General features: G+C 43.7%; 1 protein-coding gene across 6 annotated transcripts in view; it reads right to left on the bottom strand.

The window, feature by feature from the left end:
- Positions 1-20,628, bottom strand: part of gnaz (guanine nucleotide binding protein (G protein), alpha z polypeptide) — a 50,119-nt gene that overhangs the window by 3,430 nt on the left and 26,061 nt on the right. For 3 of the 6 annotated variants that reach the window (XM_045690399.2, XM_082955321.1, XM_082955320.1), the window contains exons 2-3: positions 12,256-12,489; positions 11,048-11,913 (exon numbers count right to left, since the gene is read on the bottom strand). In XM_045690399.2, the coding sequence (XP_045546355.1) occupies positions 11,048-11,770 (723 nt within the window). In that variant the 5' untranslated portion in view covers positions 11,771-11,913; positions 12,256-12,489. Of the gene's footprint in view, positions 1-11,047; positions 12,490-12,691; positions 13,515-20,628 lie in introns of those variants that run through there. The other 3 variants (XM_082955317.1, XM_082955318.1, XM_082955319.1) reach the window with 2 other exon arrangements.

The following is a 20,628-nucleotide window of genomic DNA, read 5'->3' as shown; positions in this document are numbered from 1 at the left end:
ATTCTTGCATAATCAATGCTTGGAGTTTGTCAGAATTTGTGGCCTTTTGTTTGTCCACCCGCCTCTTGAAGATTGACCACAAGTTCTCAATGTGATTAAGGTCTGGGCAGTTTCCTGGCCATGGACCCAAAATATCAATGTTTTGTTCCCCGAGCCACTTAGTTATCACTTTTGCCTTATGGCAAGGTGCTCCATCATGCTGGGAAAGGCATTGTTCGTCACCAAACTGTTCCTGGATGGTTGGGAGAAGTTCCTCTCGGAGGATGTGTTGGTACCATCCTTTATTCATGGCTGTGTTCTTAGGCAAAATTGTGAGTGAGCCCACTCCCTTGGCTGAGAAGCAACTCCACACATGAATGGTCTCAGGATGCTTTACTGTTGGCATGACACAGGACTGATGGTAGCGCACACCTTGTCTTCTCCGGACAAGCTTTTTTCGGATGCCCAAACAATTAGAAAGGGGATTCATCAGAGAAAATGACTTCACCCCAGTCCTCAGCAGTCCAATCCCTGTACCTTTTTGCAGAATATCAGTCTGTCCCTGATGTTTTTCCTGGAGAGAAGTGGCTTCTTTGCTGCCCTTCTTGACACCAGGCCATCCTCCAAAAGTCTTTGCCTCACTGTGCATGCAGATGCATTCACACCTGCCTGCTGCCATTCCTGAGCAAGCTCTGTACTGGTGGTGCCCCGATCCCGAAAATGAATCAACTTTAGGAGATGGTCCTGGTGCTTCCTGGACTTTCTTGGGCACCCTGAAGCCTTCTTCACAACAATTGAACCACTCTCCTTGAAGTTCTTGATGATCCGATAAATGGTTGATTTAGGTGCAATCTTACAAGCAATATCCTTGCCTGTGAAGTCCTTTTTGTGCAAAGCAATGATGACGGCACGTGTTTCCTTGCAGCTAACCATATTTGACAGAGGAAGAACAATGATTCCAAGCACCTTTTGAAGCTTCCAGTCTGTTATTCGAACTCAATCAGCATGACAGAGTGATCTCCAGCCTTGTCCTCGTCAACACTCACACCTGTGTTAACGAGAGAATCACTGACATGATGTCAGCTGGTCCTTTTGTGGCAGGGCTGAAATGCAGTGGAAATGTTTTTGGGGGATTCAGTTCATTTGCATGGCAAAGAGGGACTTTGCAATTAATTGCAATTCATCTGATCACTCTTCATAACATTCTGGAGTATATGCAAATTGCCATCATACAAACTGAGGCAGCAGACTTTGTGAAAATGTATATTTGTGTCATTCTCAACTTTTGGCCATGACTATACAGTAAAATGCTATAAATTACGTCAGAGCTCAGGCTCTGCGCTTCACAGCGCTGTAGGATATTGACTGACAGCCGTTCTGAGAACATGAGCACCACACGAGACAAGTTGCCCCATCACTCCCGCCAGTTGGGCAACTTTTGGACATTTTTGTCATCTGAGTGAGGGAAATGCTGTAAATTAATGAGACGTTAAGGATTATAATAAATACTGATTTGATGTCATACAACAGGCTAGTCTCAGACTAGCCATAAACAAATATCCGGGACACTGAAATTAGTATGATGTGTTATGTTTGGTATGGCTACATAAGACAGAATTTAATTTAAGGAGAAATTTAAGGAGAAAAACATGAACGTCTAACAACCCGAAGGTTGCGTGTTCCAATCTCATTACAGACAGCTTCAGCATTTTAGCTCATTTGTAACCTTACTACTTTTTAGCTACCTTCAACTACTTAGCATGTTAGCTAACCCTTCCCTTTAACCTAACTCCTAAACTCAACCCTAACCTTACCCCTAACCCCCTAGCCTAGCTAACATTAGCGTTAGCCACCTAGCTAATGTTAGTGTTGGCCACCTAGCTAACTTTAGCCACAATAAATTGGAATTCGTAGCATATCATTTGCGTATTGTAAATTCGTAAATACTGTACGAATTGCAATTCGTAACATACTCTATCATATGAATTGGATGATGGATGATGGACATCCACAAATGAATACATATCACACCAAACGTAACATATCATACTAATTTGAGTGTCCTGGATTTTCGTTTACTATGTTATGTCTACCCCTGAGTCCAGATCGCAGTCATACAAGCAAGCCAAACACCCACGAGTCCAAATGTGCACTTGACATTTCCATATCATGAAACTAAAGACATTGACACTGTATATGACAATGATCACTTTGTTTGATATACAGTTACAAGATGACATGGTGTCATAGCCTGGGTTGTTCTGAACACAATGAGCCTATGTTTGTCTGTTTTGAAGAAAATTTGTCTCAGAACGTGCACCTCAATGCACTCATGACTCCTTTCTATGCGCATCACAATTACGTTCTGTTTCTCTGAATTGCCTTGTGAAAGCCTAGCACTGTAAGATCCTATTTTAGAACTTAGCTAGTCATGTTGTCAGTAGAACAAGCTTTCAAATCATGCTCACCTGACCCAGATTGCTAATTAATATTGGGCTGTTTTTGGATTGTGTAAACAACAACAGTAACTGTGTGATGGTGGGGATTCAGGTCTGTGTTCCAAACAAAACAACTACAAGTGTGCTTGCTCTAGTTCCTCAACGACACAGCTAGGAGAGCTCAAAAAAACACCTTATAGTTGAAGACTCTTCTTTGAGTCATACAAGTGCATTGAAATGAATCAAGAACTGTGCACGCTTTGGAGAGGAATGTGGTCACTTGGAGACCCCAGTTAGTCCTCTCACTCAAACTCTTGTCATTTTTATGAAGTTTTATGAAGGTGTTTAAACACGGTCAAGACCTTTCCTTCCTCTGGAGGCCGCCAAACTATATATGCATGCTGTGATCCTCTCGCATCTGAGATATTGCCTCACATGCTGGTCACAAGCAGGACCTACTATTCTGAAACCAATTGAATCACTCTACAAACAAACACTTAAGATTTTTGATAACAAACCAAACAGTTACCACCATTGTCATATCATTTACAAACATCATTTATTTAGTCTAGATAGCTTTAAGCAGAATGTAGATGCAAGCCTTGTCTTTAAGATCCTGCATGGTCTTGCCCCTCCACCCCTATGCCAGCATATCATGCTCAAGGAAAGCACCTCCAGGATAACAAGGGCAGTAACTAGAGGGGATTGCGTTGTCCCTTTTCGACACAGTAAAATCGGCCTTCTCTGTTAGAGCTACAATATACTGGAATACAATGCCCATGGATTTGAGAAGCTACCTTGTTTATTGTACTTTTACATTTCAATTGAAAACATGACTAAAATCTATCCAAACCTGTACACATTCAGTCTTGTGTCAGGTCAACTGTTGTGTCCTCACCTTTTGGTCTAATAATTTCCCCATAATCTCCAAACTGTTCCCTTTCAATTGCTACCATGGTTATGCATATGCTTTTCATATTTCTTCTATAAGAAACATTTCAATTTAGCCCTATCCATATACATTAGTCCAATTCCCATGATTGTAAAGAGTTAACAGCTCCCTAAATCACTGGCATACTGAAATATATATTCACATTACTGGGGAGAGGAGTTGTTATATATCAAAGAAGAACAAGGAAACAGTTGTTGGTCATGCAGTGAATCATAGTTTGAGCACAAGGGAGTGCTGGGCAGTTGTGAAGCCAAATGTGAAAAGAACAGTCTGACTGACATCAGTACAGATGCAGCAAGTAGAGCTCTGTCATGCATGAGGCTTTTCCCAAGATGTACAATATCTATGGGATTAACAAAAATCTTTGGTCTGATAGATTTCATATTCCATTATAAGTCCCCGGTACTAAAATGATTAACACTAGACATGGTGTGTGTGTGTGTGTGTGTGTGTGTGTGTGAGAGAGAGATATGGGAGGCTGCAGGCATGTGGTGTGAATCCAGTAGCTTGTGACTGAGTGAGGAGTTCAGTCTGAAGACTGGGCTGCTGTTTAAAAGGTTACACAAAACATCATGGTGCTCTGAGCAAATCACAAGATATGTTCAGAGAGATAGAAGGGAGAGAGAGCGATAGAAGGAGGGAGAGAGAGCGATAGAAGGAGGGAGAGAGAGCGATAGAAGGAGGGAGAGAGAGCGATAGAAGGAGAGAGAGAGAGCGATAGAAGGAGAGGGAGAGAGCGATAGAAGGGGAGAGAGAGCGATAGAAGGGGAGAGAGAGCGATAGAAGGGGAGAGAGAGCGATAGGTGGGCAAGTGCAATTAAACAGTTTAATAACTAGAGGTTTGTAACGTATAAAGTCTCTGTCTCATTTACTTGATAGCTTCCCTGTGGCTCAGTTGGTAGAGCATGGTGTTTGCAACGCCAGGGTTGTGGGTTCGATTCCCACAGGGAGAAGGAAAAGGAAAAAATAATAAATGCATGAAATGAAATGTATGCATTCACTACTGTAAGTCGCTCTGGATAAGAGCGTCTGCTAAATGACAAAAAAAAAAAATATATATATATATATAAACCATCCACACTTATTTGTTGTTGCGTACAATATGTAGTGTTTTGCAATGTTAAACAAGGGACTAGGCAAATGAACTCATTTGTATACCGTAAGTTCTATGTTCTATATAAGTTCTATGAACCAATCATCTGAATATACAGACTTGTTATGGATCCAGTGCTGTGGCGCAAGACGCAAGCCTCTTTTCTCTGGCATAAGTAGGCATCCTTAGGGACTGATCTTAGGACCCTAAGCAGTGTACACTAAATAAGGTCAGAGCCAGAGGCTCCGCCTCCATTTGTTCTCAGGGTGTCTACACCAGAACCCTGCTGCGTGGAGAGGAAGGCAGCAGCCCACCCACTGTGCTTTGGGACTCTACCCTCCTTACCTGTTCATTCCGTCATCGTTAGAGTTAAAGAGGGAGAGAGGAGGGAAGAGGGGAAAGCGGAGTAGATACTAGGGTAGCAGCACACAGCAGGAAGCTCCCCCTCCCCTAGACCCTGAACACACCATCCCTCCCCGTGGCCTATCGGCAGAGCCCCCCTCACCCTCCCTCCCCGTGGCCAACCGGCAGAGCCCCCCCTCTCCCTGAGCACTCTAGACACACAGGCCTTAATTAAGATGAAGTATTAATGAGGAGGTTCAATCCTGTGTTAATGCTTTCTTTCAAGTAAATACAAATCTCTGGAGTGAGTGAGGAGCCACCCCTAGATAATTCAATTAAGGTTCGATTCGAATGGCACTACCTTATATACTAAAGAAACATATAAACTCAACATGCAACAATTTCTATTATTTTACTAAGTTACAGTTCATATAAGGAAATCAATCAATTGAAATAAATTCATTAGGCCCTAATCTATGGATTCCCTAAACTTGAGACATCTGTGGCATTGTGTTGTGTGAAAAAATTGCACATTTTAGAGTGGCCTTTTATTGTTCCCAGCACAAGGTGCACCTGTGTAAGGATCATGCCATTTAATCAACTTCTTGATATGCCACACCTGTCAGGTGGATGGATTATCTTGTCAAAGGAGAAATGCTCAAAAACGGGGATGTAAACAATTTGAGAGAAATACGCTTTTTGTGCGTGTGGAAACTGTCTGGGATCTTTTATTTCAGCTCATGGAACCAACACTTTACATGTTGAGTTTATATTTCAGAAGTCTAAAGTTTGAACACACCTACTCATTCTTGATTCTTTTTACTATTTTCTACATTGTAGAATAATAGTGAAGACATCAAAACTATGAAATAACATATGTAGTAACCAAAAAAGTGTTAAACAAATCAAAATAGATTTTAGATTGTTCAAAGTAGCCACCCTTTATAAAGAAAAACCCTTGAATGAGTACGTGTGTCCAAACTTTTGACTGGTACTGTATATCACTGTACATTAAGATATGGGACACAAATAATACAATTGCCTCAAGAATATCATACACAACGTTTTCCATTATTATTTTTCATTATAATTGCCAGAGCCTCAAAAAAAGGGATCTATATACACACTACACTTTTATTAATCAAGGTAGTTTATCGCTCTCTCCCTGTTTTGTAATGCTACCTGAATATTTTGAGCTAGCGTTACCTCACGTCTTTTCACCTGATGCTCTGTAGCTGTCTGTAGCGCTTGTTACTCCACCCTATCTCTCTCTCCTCTCTCTCTGTGTCGGTACGCTGTGCTGCTACTCACTGCAGCCTCACTCAATCAAAAGCTCTGGGCTCTGCAAGATTCAATTAAATGTGCAGCCTATAAACAACATTTAATTCCAGGATAAATTCAATTCAAGAAGCTTCCATGATTCATTTGAACGGATTCAACATTTTACTGTGATTGATTTCCCTAATAAACCCCCATACCATAACAATTGTGATTTTACAATGAATACATTCCTCAAGGACCCTAAAGCCTAAAGTGTCTATCACAGTCCAAAACGTGGACCTTACACACACTAGCGTTCTAGAATATTGCACCGCCGGCTTTCAAACTTTTCGAATTCTCAGCGCAGCTCAAGCAATTTCTCCAACTGTCAACACATTGAAATGAATAGAGTAGGTGTTCCAGAGACACGTTGGTTTACTGCAAGGGGCACATTCCATGGTGGTCTCAGAGTGCTATGTCACAATGGGACGCCGGACTGTCGCATCTCAGTGTCTATGGACTATGATTTATGCTTTACTCTCATGGCAGCCTGGTCTCAGAGACTAGACTTATTAACATAGCAAATGTAAATTCAGGACACCCAAATTAGTATGATGTGTTATGTTTGGTATGGTAACATAAGACATGTGGTTAGTTAAGGCAGTGGTTGGTTGGGGTGGATGGGTGGTCGTATAACGCAAATGTCTAGCAACCCAAATGTTGCGAGTTCGAATCTCATCACGGACAACTTTAGCATTTTTGCTAATTAGCAACTTTTCAACTACTAACTACTTTTTAGCTACTTTGCAACTACTTAGCTTGTTAGCTAACACTTCCCTAACCATAACTTTAACCCTTTAACCTAACTCCTAAACTTAACCCTAACCCCTTACCCCTAACACCTAGCTAGAATTCATAACATACACTACATGACCAAAAGTATGTGGACACCTGCTCGTTGCCACAAGAGCATTATTGAGATCTTAAGTTCTGATCTTAAATTCTGTTTTAAACACCTCATAGTTGGTGAGTGTTTCAGTAGCTAACCCAAGAATGGTCCTACTCTGTCATCCTATCGGCTGTGAAACCCAGTTTCCAATTAGACACAATTCCCCATTCATTAACATGAAATTGTATTAGCTTAAGTTTTTCAATTATGACTTTCATATTAACAGCGTGAGAAAGTATGCTTACGCTCCTTAGGAGATTTTAGAAGTGTGGTCCTATTTTGGATCCTCTGGAGTCACTGGACACTTTAATTTAACACCTCTACTATGTCTATGGGGCTTAGAGTGCAGTCACATGTCACTGTAGCAGCTCTGTGAAATGTATGTCCACTGTACACCACTCCAACCAGAAAGCTCTTGTACTTTGTTTTCACCTCACATACACACAGTATGGAACCCAGTTGCTCAGCCCTCCCTACCGCATACAAACATGTATTCGTTTACAGTACACGCAGGCAGGCAGAACACACACATGTGGATGCACGCACACACACCCTCCCTAAGTCACAGCTCACTGTCAACAGCCCAGGATTATTAGGAGCATTTGACTAGTCTGTTACTAGGCAACTGAAGCCATGGCAACCAATTCATTATGAAGACAGGGATGGGACAGGAAAAATGCATCAGGGAATGGGTGGGTGGGGAAAGAATTGCAAGACTTTAATTTTTCCTCACAAAGACAGCCATCCTCTCTAAAAACCCTGTGTAGCATGTCCTACCAGGGATCCAGTACTACACTACATGTGATGGAATAAGAGAGAGCAGAGTCTCTTTTCCTGCTGGTTTCTCAGGTGGTGATGTCATTCAGCCTTCTATTCCATGTTAGTATATCATAATCTGAGGTCATCATGTGTTCCCCTAGCCTCCTGTATTTTTTTACATTTAACATCAGCCAATTGCGCATGTTAAAACAGATGTGAAATATTGCAGTTTAAGGCCACCATTGCAACTGGGTCCATTTTGTTATAGAGCATGGTTGAATGATGACTGTGGTTATGGAGGTTGTACTATAGGGTCATACGAGCTCCATTAATTAAGTAATTGTAGATCCAAAGCTTTTCCTCAGTGGAGAAAACTCAGCACTCTTCTCCCAGTTCTGCTTCACTCTCTAGGAAGCTTTATCTTGCTCCTTTGTGTCCCTCTCTTTCCCTATCTCTCACCTAATCAGTCCGGGTTTCAAACACATGTGTTTTGATTATATGTTATATAAAATAGCCTACTATTTGAAAGTATTTTCAAATACTATTTTCAAAAACCTGGGTTAAATGCATGGGAGTGTATTTGAGCATTTTCAAATACATGCCAATACTTTCCAAGTACATCCCAATATTCAACTACTTTTAAAATAAAAAATATCTCAATACTTAATTTGAAATGTATGTGAAAGTAATTATCAGTCCAATTCCCATTCTATTTGCCATGGTCTTTCAACCTCAACCCATCTCTTTTGATTAGTAACAGTCCCAAAACCTAAACCATAAAACATACACGTACACTGACAACAACAAAAAATACAATCAGTGAACTGCCTAGAGAGTGTCAGGGCCTCAGGTGTCCCTTCTTGTCTCAGAGAGTCCATCAAAGATGCACACAAAAAAAGAGTACCTAAAATATATTCATGTTTAAGACTAATTATTCAGGCCCTCTCTGATCCCTCCCCTTTCTGTTAGAGAGAGAGAGAGAGATCTAATTCAGAGGCTCACCACAACCTCTTTCTCTATGTCTCCCTCTCTTATTCCCTCTGACTCTATTCTGATTCCCTCTCTGACTCCATGCCTCTCTGATTCCCTCTCTGACTCCCTGCCTCTCTGATTCCCTCTCTGACTCCTTGCCTCTCTGATTCCCTCTCTGACTCCATGCCTCTCTGATTCCCTCTCTGACTCCCTGCCTCTCTGATTCCCTCTCTGACTCCATGCCTCTCTGATTCCCTCTCTGACTCCATGCCTCTCTGATTCCCTCTCTGACTCCTTGCCTCTCTGATTCCCTCTCTGACTCCATGCCTCTCTGATTCCCTCTCTGACTCTATTCTGATTCCCTCTCTGACTCCATGCCTCTCTGATTCCCTCTCTGACTCCATGCCTCTCTGATTCCCTCTCTGACTCCATGCCTCTCTGATTCCCTCTCTGACTCTATTCTGATTCCCTCTCTGACTCCATGCCTCTCTGATTCCCTCTCTGACTCCATGCCTCTCTGATTCCCTCTCTGACTCCATGCCTCTCTGATTCCCTCTCTGACTCTATTCTGATTCCCTCTCTGACTCCCTGCCTCTCTGATTCCCTCTCTGACTCCATGCCTCTCTGATTCCCTCTCTGACTCCATGCCTCTCTGATTCCCTCTCTGACTCTATTCTGATTCCCTCTCTGACTCCATGCCTCTCTGATTCCCTCTCTGACTCCTTGCCTCTCTGATTCCCTCTCTGACTCCCTGCCTGTCTTCAGATACATTCTCATCTTCTTCTGAGGATTTATGAGAGACATTGAGACATACTACATTGAGTCAGACACTAATACTTCTAGAGCTGTTTTTGTCATTTCTGACATAGTATGTGCTTGAAGGCTTGAAATACACCAGAACTTAGTTTGCACCAGAACCAAATGTTTCTTTAAACAGAATACTTCATATGACGCTGATTGGAGCACTAGGCCACTGTGTAGGCCACTGTGTAGGCCACTGTGTAGGCCACTGTGTAGGCCACTGTGTAGGCCTATTACATAGCATCTAATTAACAATGAAATATTATTCATGGTCATCCCTCAAACCTTCATACCACTTTGGGTTGAAAAAGCCTCTTGCAATAAAGGGGAAAGCTGTGGAAACTGTTCCAACAGACATTTTACTAATAAGGGCTCAAATCAGCCGTGCCTGCCAACCACACCCGGAGTTCAGAAATAATGTCCACTGGCTGAAGCCTCAGACAGACAAGGGGAGGAAAAGGGTGGGCCCTCTGATTTCCTCCAAACAATCCCCTTTTTTCCTTCTCCATTCCTCACTTCCTCTCCTTCTCTCTCTTCACCCCCCTCTCAGTCAATTGTTCCCGCACCTGTGACGTCCTACTGCTGAACAGTGCCATCGCAAGCTGCTAATTCTCACAGGTACACCCTCACACCTTACACTATGAAGTCAATTAACACCTAACTGCATTATCCTCTCAAGAAGGTATTTATAACTCGCTAAAAAGGGCAGCCGGTAGCTTTGCGGTTAAGAGCGTTGGGCTAGTAACTGAAAGGACACTGGTTTGAATCCCGGGGCAGAGTGGGTGAAAAATCTGCCCTTGATCAAGGCAATTGAGCCTGTGAGTCGCTCTGGATAAGATGACTCAAATATAAACTAATTGATTTCATGTACTAAATCAGTGAGTGCCTTGTTGGCTGCTTTTCCTTCACTCTGTGGTCCGACTCATCCTTAGATGCAGGAAATGCAGAAGGTTGTAAAGAGCGGTATAGAGTAGTGTTGACGCAGCAGAGATAACATCAGGCTCGTGCTCTTGCATGTGTTATCTGCTCCTAATGCTTCTCACAAAAGGTAGCCCTTTTTTTGTGCAAACAAATACAACTAAAAAATAAATAAATACACCTTTAGCCCTCTGTCTAGGAATACAGTCTTCCCTTTTCATGCTTTCACGGGGTAAAGCTATCATATCCACACAGAATGTCAGATACACTGTATATTCCTCTTTGAAGGGTTAGTTAGGGTTTGTTACTTGATCATTTACCTGTTTTTAACTCCAACATTCTGAGGACACATGCTAGAGGTCAACTTGGGCCCCTGCCATTTTGAGTCACATGATATCTATTCAATTCTGCAGAAATGAGTAGTGTGGCCCTAGATGTAATGCACCCTGAGAAGTGTGAAAAGGAGAACACCACAGTGCCATATCTAACAGCAGGCCCCAAGGGTGTGATGACAGAGTGTGGACAGGAACTGGCTGGTTGTGTAATGGCTAATGTTGCATGTGTTGCCCAATGGCTTCCCTTACCGTCTGGTTGTCCTCGTATAGCTTGAGGTCATAGCCGCTTAGCTCCACACAGAAAATGATGGCGGTCACGCCCTCGAAGCAATGGATCCACTTCTTCCTCTCCGAGCGCTGCCCCCCCACGTCCACCATCTTGAAGGTGAGCTCCTTGAAGGTGAACTTGTTCTCCACGATGCCCGTAGTCATGTCGCGGGAGCACAGGATGTCCTCCACGGTGGGGATGAACTCGTTGGAGGAGATGCGGTCCAGGTCGTTCAGATAGTAGGCAGTGTTATCCTCCAGGTGGTACTCGTTGGAGCGGCAGAAGCACTCCTGCACGCCTGAGTCGGCCCACAGGCGCTTCATGACCCCTTGCAGCTCCTCTGTGATCTCCCCTTTGCTCTCGGCCGGCCCGGTTAGGGCGAAGAGCTGCACGGCGTCATAGGCGCGGTCGGGGTTGTGGAAGTCGATCTTGAGCGTGGCCAGGGCACGGATGATGCGTGTGAGCGAGTCGATGGCGTTGTAAAGGATGAGGGGCTTGTACTCCTTGCAGGCATCCAGATTAAAGCCTCCACTGTGGATGATCTTCATCTGCTTGACGATGGTGCTCTTGCCAGAGTTGCTGGTGCCCAGCAGAAGGAGCTTGATCTCACGCCGCTGCCGCTGGCTCTCCGAGCGCAGGTGGCGGTCGATCCGCCGGGAGCGCCGCGCCGCCTCCTTCTCCTCCGAACTCTGCCGGCAACCCATGGTCGTCTGCCACGCGGTGAACACCGAGGAAAACGTGGTGATCACAGAGGAGAACGTGGTGATCACAGAGGAGAACGTGGTGATCACAGAGGAGAACGTGCCGGGTGGAAAAGGGGGCGCGTCCGGGGTCAAACAAAAATAATCTGGAAGATCAAAAGGAACAGAGATAAGAGACTAATGAAGAGAGGGAGGGATGTCAGAGCAGGAATAGGATTACGTTTGAATCTTCAAAGCTGCAGGGGCTTGATGGGAAGAGAGAGAGACACCTTCCACTCAGAGCAAACAAAGAGAAACGAGAACCATAGAGCAGGAATGACTCAGGAATATTTCATTCTCCTCGTGATCTAGAGGCTGGCGATGGCACAGAGCTCTACCGGGACATGGTGGGATGCCCACACAGAGCCTGGAGCTGGGGCTTGGGCTGGATTGCCTAATTCCACGAGTGCTGGGGGTCATATCAGGGGTCACCCCCTGAGGAAACTTACGGAGCAGGAATGGGGATGCAGGTGTTAGTGGAGACAGTGTTCGGGGATGATGTGTAGGTGCAGCAAATCCCCCTCGCTCTCCTCCCTCATGGCTCTCACGTCACCGCTCCCTATCTTGGTGACAGCAGTCATCCAGGGCAGTCCTTCACGCCTTGTCTGCCTCCTCTCTGGGCTATATTCTGCTCCGTTTCCTCCTCGCAGTGGTGCGTCTCAGGAAACTGAAGGCCCCCGTTTCTGCCAACAAAAGAGGGAGGAGAGACATGATCAATGAACACAGTCATGACGAATCAGAGCATAGGAGCCTTAGAGAAAACCAAGAAGTGGAGCTGAGCTGCTTCATTTACGTCTCACAAAACACACAAAATGCACATAGTAAAATACACACTCAAACAAACATGTAGAGAGAGACACACACAAGGGACACAAAATATCATACCCCCAAAACTGACAGTGTATTTCCACTACAATGCATGTGGAGCACACAGCACCCGTTCTCTTGGTCAAAGCCCAGACCTGTATCTCGGATCCTCAGCTGTGTCGCCATACTGTCCCTCTCAGTGCTCACTTCCTCTTTGCTGTTTCTTTCTAACAGGCGTTTCTCCTATCTATCTCCATCTGCAGCCCTGTGTTACCATAGACCTTCTGAGTCATACACAAGAAAACACACAAACACGCATACACACACACACACACACACACACACACACACACACACACACACACACGCACGTGCATACACACACACAAAAGCAAACCCAAAAGATATCCAGGGTGTGAAACGGAAACACATGCAAGATGAATGTTTCTCCCCCTAGCCGCTCTCCCCTCACTTCGCCCCTGGACTCTCCCGCTCTCCTGTCTACCTAAGGCTCTGCAAGCTGATGTCATGTGTGCTGTTTATTTACTATCACAGTGGAAAATAACTGCCTCAAGCCGACAGGTGCCTCTCACTCTTTCATTCCACTGCAAAGGCTGATCTCTGCCTCAACCTCCAATTTGTGATCCTGCAGGTGCATGGTTCAAAACAGTCAGGGAAAAAAATTATCGCAGCTTTGGGTATCAAGCAGAAAACAAACAGATTGCCCTACAAAAATGCTGAAAACATTTTGCACCATGTGGATTTTTATGGATTATTAACATTTTCTTACATCATATAATCACCGTGTGAATACACTGCATTTAATGTGTTGGAATACTGCAGGTAGTCTGGCCCAAAATGATTGGCACCCTTGATAAAGATGAGCAAAAAAATACTGTATCAGATAAATAATAACGACACTGAGTGAACAAAACACTAGGAACATTTGCTCTTTCCATGACATAGACAGTCCAGGTCAAAGCTATGATCCCTTATTGATGTCACTTGTTAAATCCACTTCACTCAGTGTAGATGAAGGGGAGGAGACATGTTAAGTAAGGATTTTTAAGCCTTGAGACAATTGAGACATGGATTGTGTATGTGTGCCATTCAGAGGGTGAATGGGAAAGACACAATATGTAAGTGCCTTTGAATGGGACCTGTGTTTATCAAGAATGGTCCACCACCCAAAGGCTATCCAGCCAACTTGACACAACTGTGGGAAGCATTGGAGTCAACATGGGCCAGCATCCCTGTGGAACGCTTTCGACACTTTGTAGAGTCCATGCCATGACGAATTGAGGCTGTTCCGAGGGCAAAATGGGGTGCAACTTAATATTAGGAAACAGTTCCCAATGTTTTCCACAGTTGTGTCAAGTTGGCTGGATGTCTTTTGGGTGATGGACCATTCTTGATACACACGGGAAACTTAAATATTTTGTCTTGCCCATTCACCCTCTGAATGGCACTCATATAAAATCCATGTCTCAATTGTTTCAAGGCTTAAAAATCCTTCTTTAACCGGTCTCCTCCCCTTCATCTACACTGATTGAAGTGACATCAATAAGGGATCAAGGCTTTCTCAAGGATTCACCTAGTCAGTCTAGGTCATGGAAAGAGCAGGTGTTCCTAATGTTTTGTACACTCAGTGTAGCTCAGTATTTGTATTATTTGTTTTATACAGTCTTTTTTGCTAATCAGGACCAAGGGGTGCCAATCATTTTGGACCTGACTGTATATTACAGTGAATGGGCTGCATTATGAGATCGGACTCTGGGACTCTGATAAATAGATGCACATTGTGACAGGACAGACCGTATGCTATTGGTTGTGTAACAAATGTGAAATCACACTGTGGCCTAGTTTTGTTGGCCAGACTACACTCTTCAGACCTGTCACACAGAGAGAGAGACAGACAGACGGCGAGAGACAGGGAGAGACAGAGAGACAGACAGACGGCGAGAGACAGGGAGAGACACAGAGAGAGAGAGACAGACAGACGGCGAGAGACAGACACAGAGAGACAGAGAGAGCATTCCCCAAAGTTAGTGAGGTCCACTCTTGGAAAGACTAGGAGGACTGTCTGACACAGCAGAAGCACCACACAACGCAAACAGGAAAGACAGTATTGTTCTTCTGCTTCGGGCACCTGATTTCCCAAGCTCTCAAAATGGCGGAGCCAGCCAAACCAGTTAGAAAGCTGCACATCACTGATTTTCAGAGGCCATAAAAGGAGTTATTACAACGAACGGTGCATGAGCTCATTTCAATGTGCAATTTCAGCGTTCCTCAGCATTGCCATACTGCCTCAGAGGTAATGCTTCTTTAGATAACTGCTGAGGAGGTGGTGGGATGTGTATTTCTTCATGATTACGCAACAATATCCCCACATTTAACGCAGGCTCTTGTGAATGATATTACCCATTTCCCTCTCTGAATGTACAGACTGTCGTACACTTAATGGTGGGTTTATTTGTTCAGTTAGATTAGATAGATTGACGGTTTAGGTATTAGTTGAATGGCGAACTAGCATGCTATTTGTCTTTTGGCGTTAACATTACACTTTTGCAAGCATTTAAAGGCAAACATGCAACTGAGCTAAATGATCAAAGCTGAAATACACCAATGGGCAAATTATTTTGATCAGTTCAAGTATCACTTTACTCCCTGGCTCTGCATTTTGGTTGTTCAGTTGACCAGTTAATTCTACATGTAGGCCACTGACTTGATGGCATGACAAGGTATGCATTATGTTAGTGTGGAAGCACAAACACCAGGGGCAAGATGAGTCACGAGGTCGGTCGGCAGGCCTTCCACTCTGAACACGCAGATAGTCCGGTATAATGGGCACAGTGGAGTGCCTTCTCTGCTTACGGAACTACAGAACTGCTTGCACTCTTTCTCGTAAGGCACGTGCTAAGTGAGAGGGGGGCATATGGGGTTAGTATCACTTCACAAATATTATTTCAGTCAACTACAATACCCCAACTACAATACCCCACCCTTTCTGTGTCCATATGAAACCATACTTTTTGAAACTGTAGAACTGGATGCACTTTAAACCTGGTTACCCGGCGCACACAGCACCAGTTCACTGAATCAAGGACAGTAGTTGGGATGTGGAGAACAATGGCGTTGTGTGAAGTAGTGAGGGCGTGTCCCTTTTTAAGTACGCGAGAGGAGGAAGAGGGAGCGCGGAAGGGGCCGTGGAGAGAGGCCAGGCCAGACTCCTGTTTAATGGTGAGCACTGAGGTAATGTGATAGTCAGGGTGAGACCAGCTCTGTCACTCTCTCGCCTCTCCTTCGCTACTCGTTGCACACGACACAAATGGCTTCCTCTCCCTGAGCTCACCTCCTATTTCTAATTAGACCGTGCCGCGAACAATTACAATATCTAATCATGATTAGAAATGAGCAGATGTACTACAGTCAGTCTGTCACGGTAGTGTAATGGGCTATTTCTGTCATGATAGTGGAAAGCACCAATTTGTCGTCAGAAAGAAGGTCAATCATATTAGATTGGGAGGTGATGGTAATCCTCAGAGGGTTGGGTAATAGAAGATTCCTGGTTAACGGACAGAATGCAAGCACAGACCTTTATTACGTGCTTAAATAATTACCATAATTTCCGGACTATTAAGCGCACCTGAATATAAGCCGCACCCACTGAATTTAAAAATATATATATTTTCAACATAAATAAGCTGCACATGTCTATAAGCTGCAGGTGCCTACCGGTACATTGAAACAAATGAACTTTACACAGGCTTTAACGAAACACGGCTTGTAACAAAAATAAATTGGCTTTAACAAAACACGGCTTGTAACAAAAATAAATAGGCTTTAACGAAACACGGCTTGTAACAAAAAATACAAAATTAGCAGTAAGCTTTAGTTGTCTTTTTGCACTGAGTCAATTCCTCACGCTGCTGTTTCCAACATCTTATCATCGACTCATTAAGACCAAGCTCCCGTGCAGCAGCTCTATTTCCTTTCCCAACAGCCAGATCAATCGCCTTCAACTTGAAAGCTGCATCATATGCATTTCTCCGTGTCTTTGCCATGATGAGGGTGACAAATCATCATTACACAGGTGCACCTTGTGCAGGGGAAATTAAAAGGCCACTCTAAAATGTGCAGTTTTGTCACACAACACAATGCCACAAATGTGTCAAGTTTTGAGGGAGCGTGCAATTGGCATGCTGACTGCAGGAATGTCCACCAGAGCTGTTGCCAGATCATTTTTATGTTAATTTCTCTACCATAAGCTGCCTCCAACGTTGTTTTAGAGAATTTGGTAGTACGTCCAGCTGGCCTCACAACCGCAGACCAGACAACGTGTATGGCGTTGTGTAGGCGAGCGGTTTGCTGATGTCAATGTTGTGAACAGAGTGCCCCATGGTGGAGGTGGGGCTATGGTATGGGCAGGCATATGCTACGGACAACGAACACAAATGCATTTTAACAATGGCAGTTTGAATGCACAGAAATACCGTGACTAGATCCCGAGGCCCATTTTCTGTGACCAGCAGACGCATCTCTGTATTCCCAGTCATGTGAAATCCATGGATTAGGACCTAATGAATTTATTTCAATTGGCTGATTTCCTGATATGAACTGTAACAAATTGTTGCATGTTGTGTTTATATTTTTGTTCAGTAACGTTATATGATACCAGGACTATCCACACATCACCACTCTTTTTCACATGTAGTACGGACATGATCTTTTCCTTACAATTAATAAATAAAATAGGACTATGAAAGAGGTTGCAATGGGGTCAGTCTGCTAGCCTTCCTTTATCCGATGGGCTGGGCTGAATTAAATAGAATTAATCGAGAGGCACATACAGACTGTAGAGTGAGACAATGAAAGCCAAGCCAGACAATTTAAGAATTGAGGAACAGCCAGGTGCTGTTTTTGTGCTAGTGTCATGTTTAGTGATGATAGAGTTGCTAGACAGAGGAGTAATGTTGTTCTCAGGTCATTATGTTTTCAAAACGAAGGAGGCAGAGCGGAGTGTGTGATGAGTATGGTTTTTGTTAACTATCAATGGTTTAGAAATGAGGTGAACAGGTGTGTGTGTGTTCATGTTTTGTATTTGAAGAGGGATCCTGTTAGGTGTTCAGAGCAAACATACTGTACTGTCCATTGTCCAAAGGTTTCTGACACAACAGCCAGCTTGACATGTGTTGAAATAAACATAAATAATCAAGTACAAATACCGGTATACAGGAGTGTGATTTTCAAATTCAAAAATACACCTGAAGAAGTGTGTTGTTTTAGATATGATAAACTCTGCATACAGGTAGTTCCGAGAGCATGCAGCAGCTCCCCCAGTTCCAGGGTTACCATGCCTACCTTGTATGCCACTGCTCCATCTCTCCTGCCACTGAACAGGCCTGGCTCTGGCAATAAATAGATTATGTAAGTCCTGACAAAAAGCACAATGGCATCTCTGTCTTATTGATGAATACCGTTGTTACATAAAGCATCTCACCAGCAGTGGCATTGTGCGATATGCCCCAGTCCCTCTTCACTCATGTCTACACACACACACACACACACACACACACACACACACACACACACACACACACTGCGCATGCCCCCCTCCTCACACACGCATACCACATGAACACACATGAACACCCCAGGTCTCTTCCCAACAATCACAGTCACTGGTTATTTTACATCACGCTGAGGTTACTTCCCCCCCCCTCCCCTCTCTCCTCTCTTCCCTCTCCCTCCTCTCTGTCTCTTTTTCTCTCACACTCTCTCTTTCTCACTCCCTTTCTCTTTCCCATCTCTCTCTCTCTGCCGACGGTCCTCCGTGAACCTCAGACAGTAAACTGTGTAATAGGGATCGTTTTGCACAACGCTTATGGTTCTAATGTTCCATTTACCCATTGGTCCATGACAGTGCAGGGACAGGGACAGTGGTTTTGGGAGAGAGGGCGGGTAGAGGGTTTAGTACCTGCTGGAGGCTGGGGTTCCTGTGGTAGCCTGGCAGACTGAGGGTACTGAGGACACCAGACTAAATAGTCAGTCAGTTACAGTTACCCTCCCTGACCTGGCTCCCCCAGTAGACATGAAGACAGTTGAGCTGTGTGACACATTAGCCTATAGTGTTTTCAACCAGTTCAAGGCCTCTGAGGGGAGGACGGCTTGTAATAATGGCTGAAATGGAGTCAATGGAATGGTATCAAACACATCAACGATATGGTTGATATCATTCCATTGACTCCATTCCTGCCATCATTATGAGCCGTCCTCCCCTCCACTGTTTTCAACCAACAAAATTATTGTTAACGATCAATAATGACCAACTTCCTGGCATTGACAACTTCAATAGAAAGCTACTGAGGATTGTAGCTGACTCTATAGCCACTCCTATATATGTCATATCTTTTATCTGAGCCTAGAAGAAAGTCTTTGTCCTCAGGCCTGGAGGGAAGCCAAAGTAATTCCGCTACCCAAGAGTGGTAAAGCTTTCTTTACTCTTTCTAATAGCAGACCTATAAGCTTGCTACCAGCTCTTAGCAAACTATAGGAAAGAATAGTTTGACCAAATACAATACTATTTCTCTGTAAACAAATTAACAGACTTTCAGCATGCTTATAGAGAAGGGCACTCAAAATGTATTGCACTGACACAAATGACTGATGATTGGTTGAAAGAAATTGATAATAAGAAAATTGTGGGAGCTGTACTGTTAGATTTCAGTGCAGCCTTGGATATTATTGACCATAGCCTGTTGTTGAAAAAACTTGTGTTATGGCTTTTCGACCTCTGCCATATCGTGGATTCAGAGCTATCTATCAAATAGAACTCTAAGGGTTTTCTTAAATAGAAGCTTCTTTAATGTCAAACATGTAAAGTGTGGTGTACTGCAGGGCAGCTCTCTAGGCCCTCTACTCTTTTCTATTTTTACCATTGACCTGCCACTGGCAATAAACAAAGCATGTGTGTCCGTGTATGCTGATGTACACATCAGCAACCACAGCTAATGAAATCACTGAAACCCTTAACAAAGAGTTTCAGTCTGTTTTGGAATGGATGGCCAGTAATAAACTGTTCCTGAACATCTCTAAAACTAAGAGCATGGTATTTGGTACAAATCATTCCCTAAGTTCTAGACCTCAGCTGAATCTGGTAATGAATGGTATGGCTGTTGAGTAGACAAAATGACTTGGCATTACCTTATTACAAACTGTCATGGCCAAAACATATAGATTCAATGGTTGTAAAGATGGGGAGAGGTCTGTCCGTAATAAAGAGATACTCTGCTTTTTTGACACCACACTCCAAAAAGCAAGTCCTGCAGGCTCTAGTTTTGTCTTATCTTGATTACTGTCCAGTCGTGTGGTCCAGTGCTGCAAGGAAAGACCTAGTTAAGCTGCAGCTCACCCAAAACAGAGCGGCACGTCTTGCTCTTCATTGTAATCAGAGGGCTGATATAAATACTATGCATACCAGTCACTCTTGGCTAAGAGTTGAGGAGAGACTGACTGCATCACTTCTTCTTTTTATAAGAAACATTGTGTTGAAAATCCCAAATTGTTTGCATAGTCAACTTACACACAGCTCTGACACACACACTTACCCCACTAGACATGCCACAAGGGGTCTTTTCACAGTCCCCAAACCAGAACAAGAAAGAAAGTGTACAGTATTATATAGAACAGAACTCCATTCCATCTCATATTGCTCAAATAAACAGCAAACCTGGTTTCAAAAAACAGATAAAGCAACACCTCACGGCACAACCCCTCTCCCCTATTTAACCTAGATAGTTTGTGTGTATGTATTAATATGTAGGCTACATGTGCCTTTAAAACATTTTTTATGTAGTTCTGTCCTTGAACTGTTGTTGTCTATTAATGTTCCATAGTATTCCATGTTTTGTGTGGATCCCAGGAAGAATAGCTGCTGCTTTTGAAACGGCTAATGGGGATCCTAATAAAATACCACAAGAAAAGCAGCGCAACCTAAATAGGCTGTGAGTAGGCTT

Source organism: Salmo salar, chromosome 01 (genome assembly GCF_965601325.2).
Source record: "Salmo salar chromosome 01, fSalSal1, whole genome shotgun sequence".
In the NCBI taxonomy this organism is placed as follows: Eukaryota; Metazoa; Chordata; class Actinopteri; order Salmoniformes; family Salmonidae; genus Salmo; species Salmo salar.
Note: the sequence above shows the minus strand (reverse complement) of the source record. Positions and strands in the feature narration are given on the sequence as shown.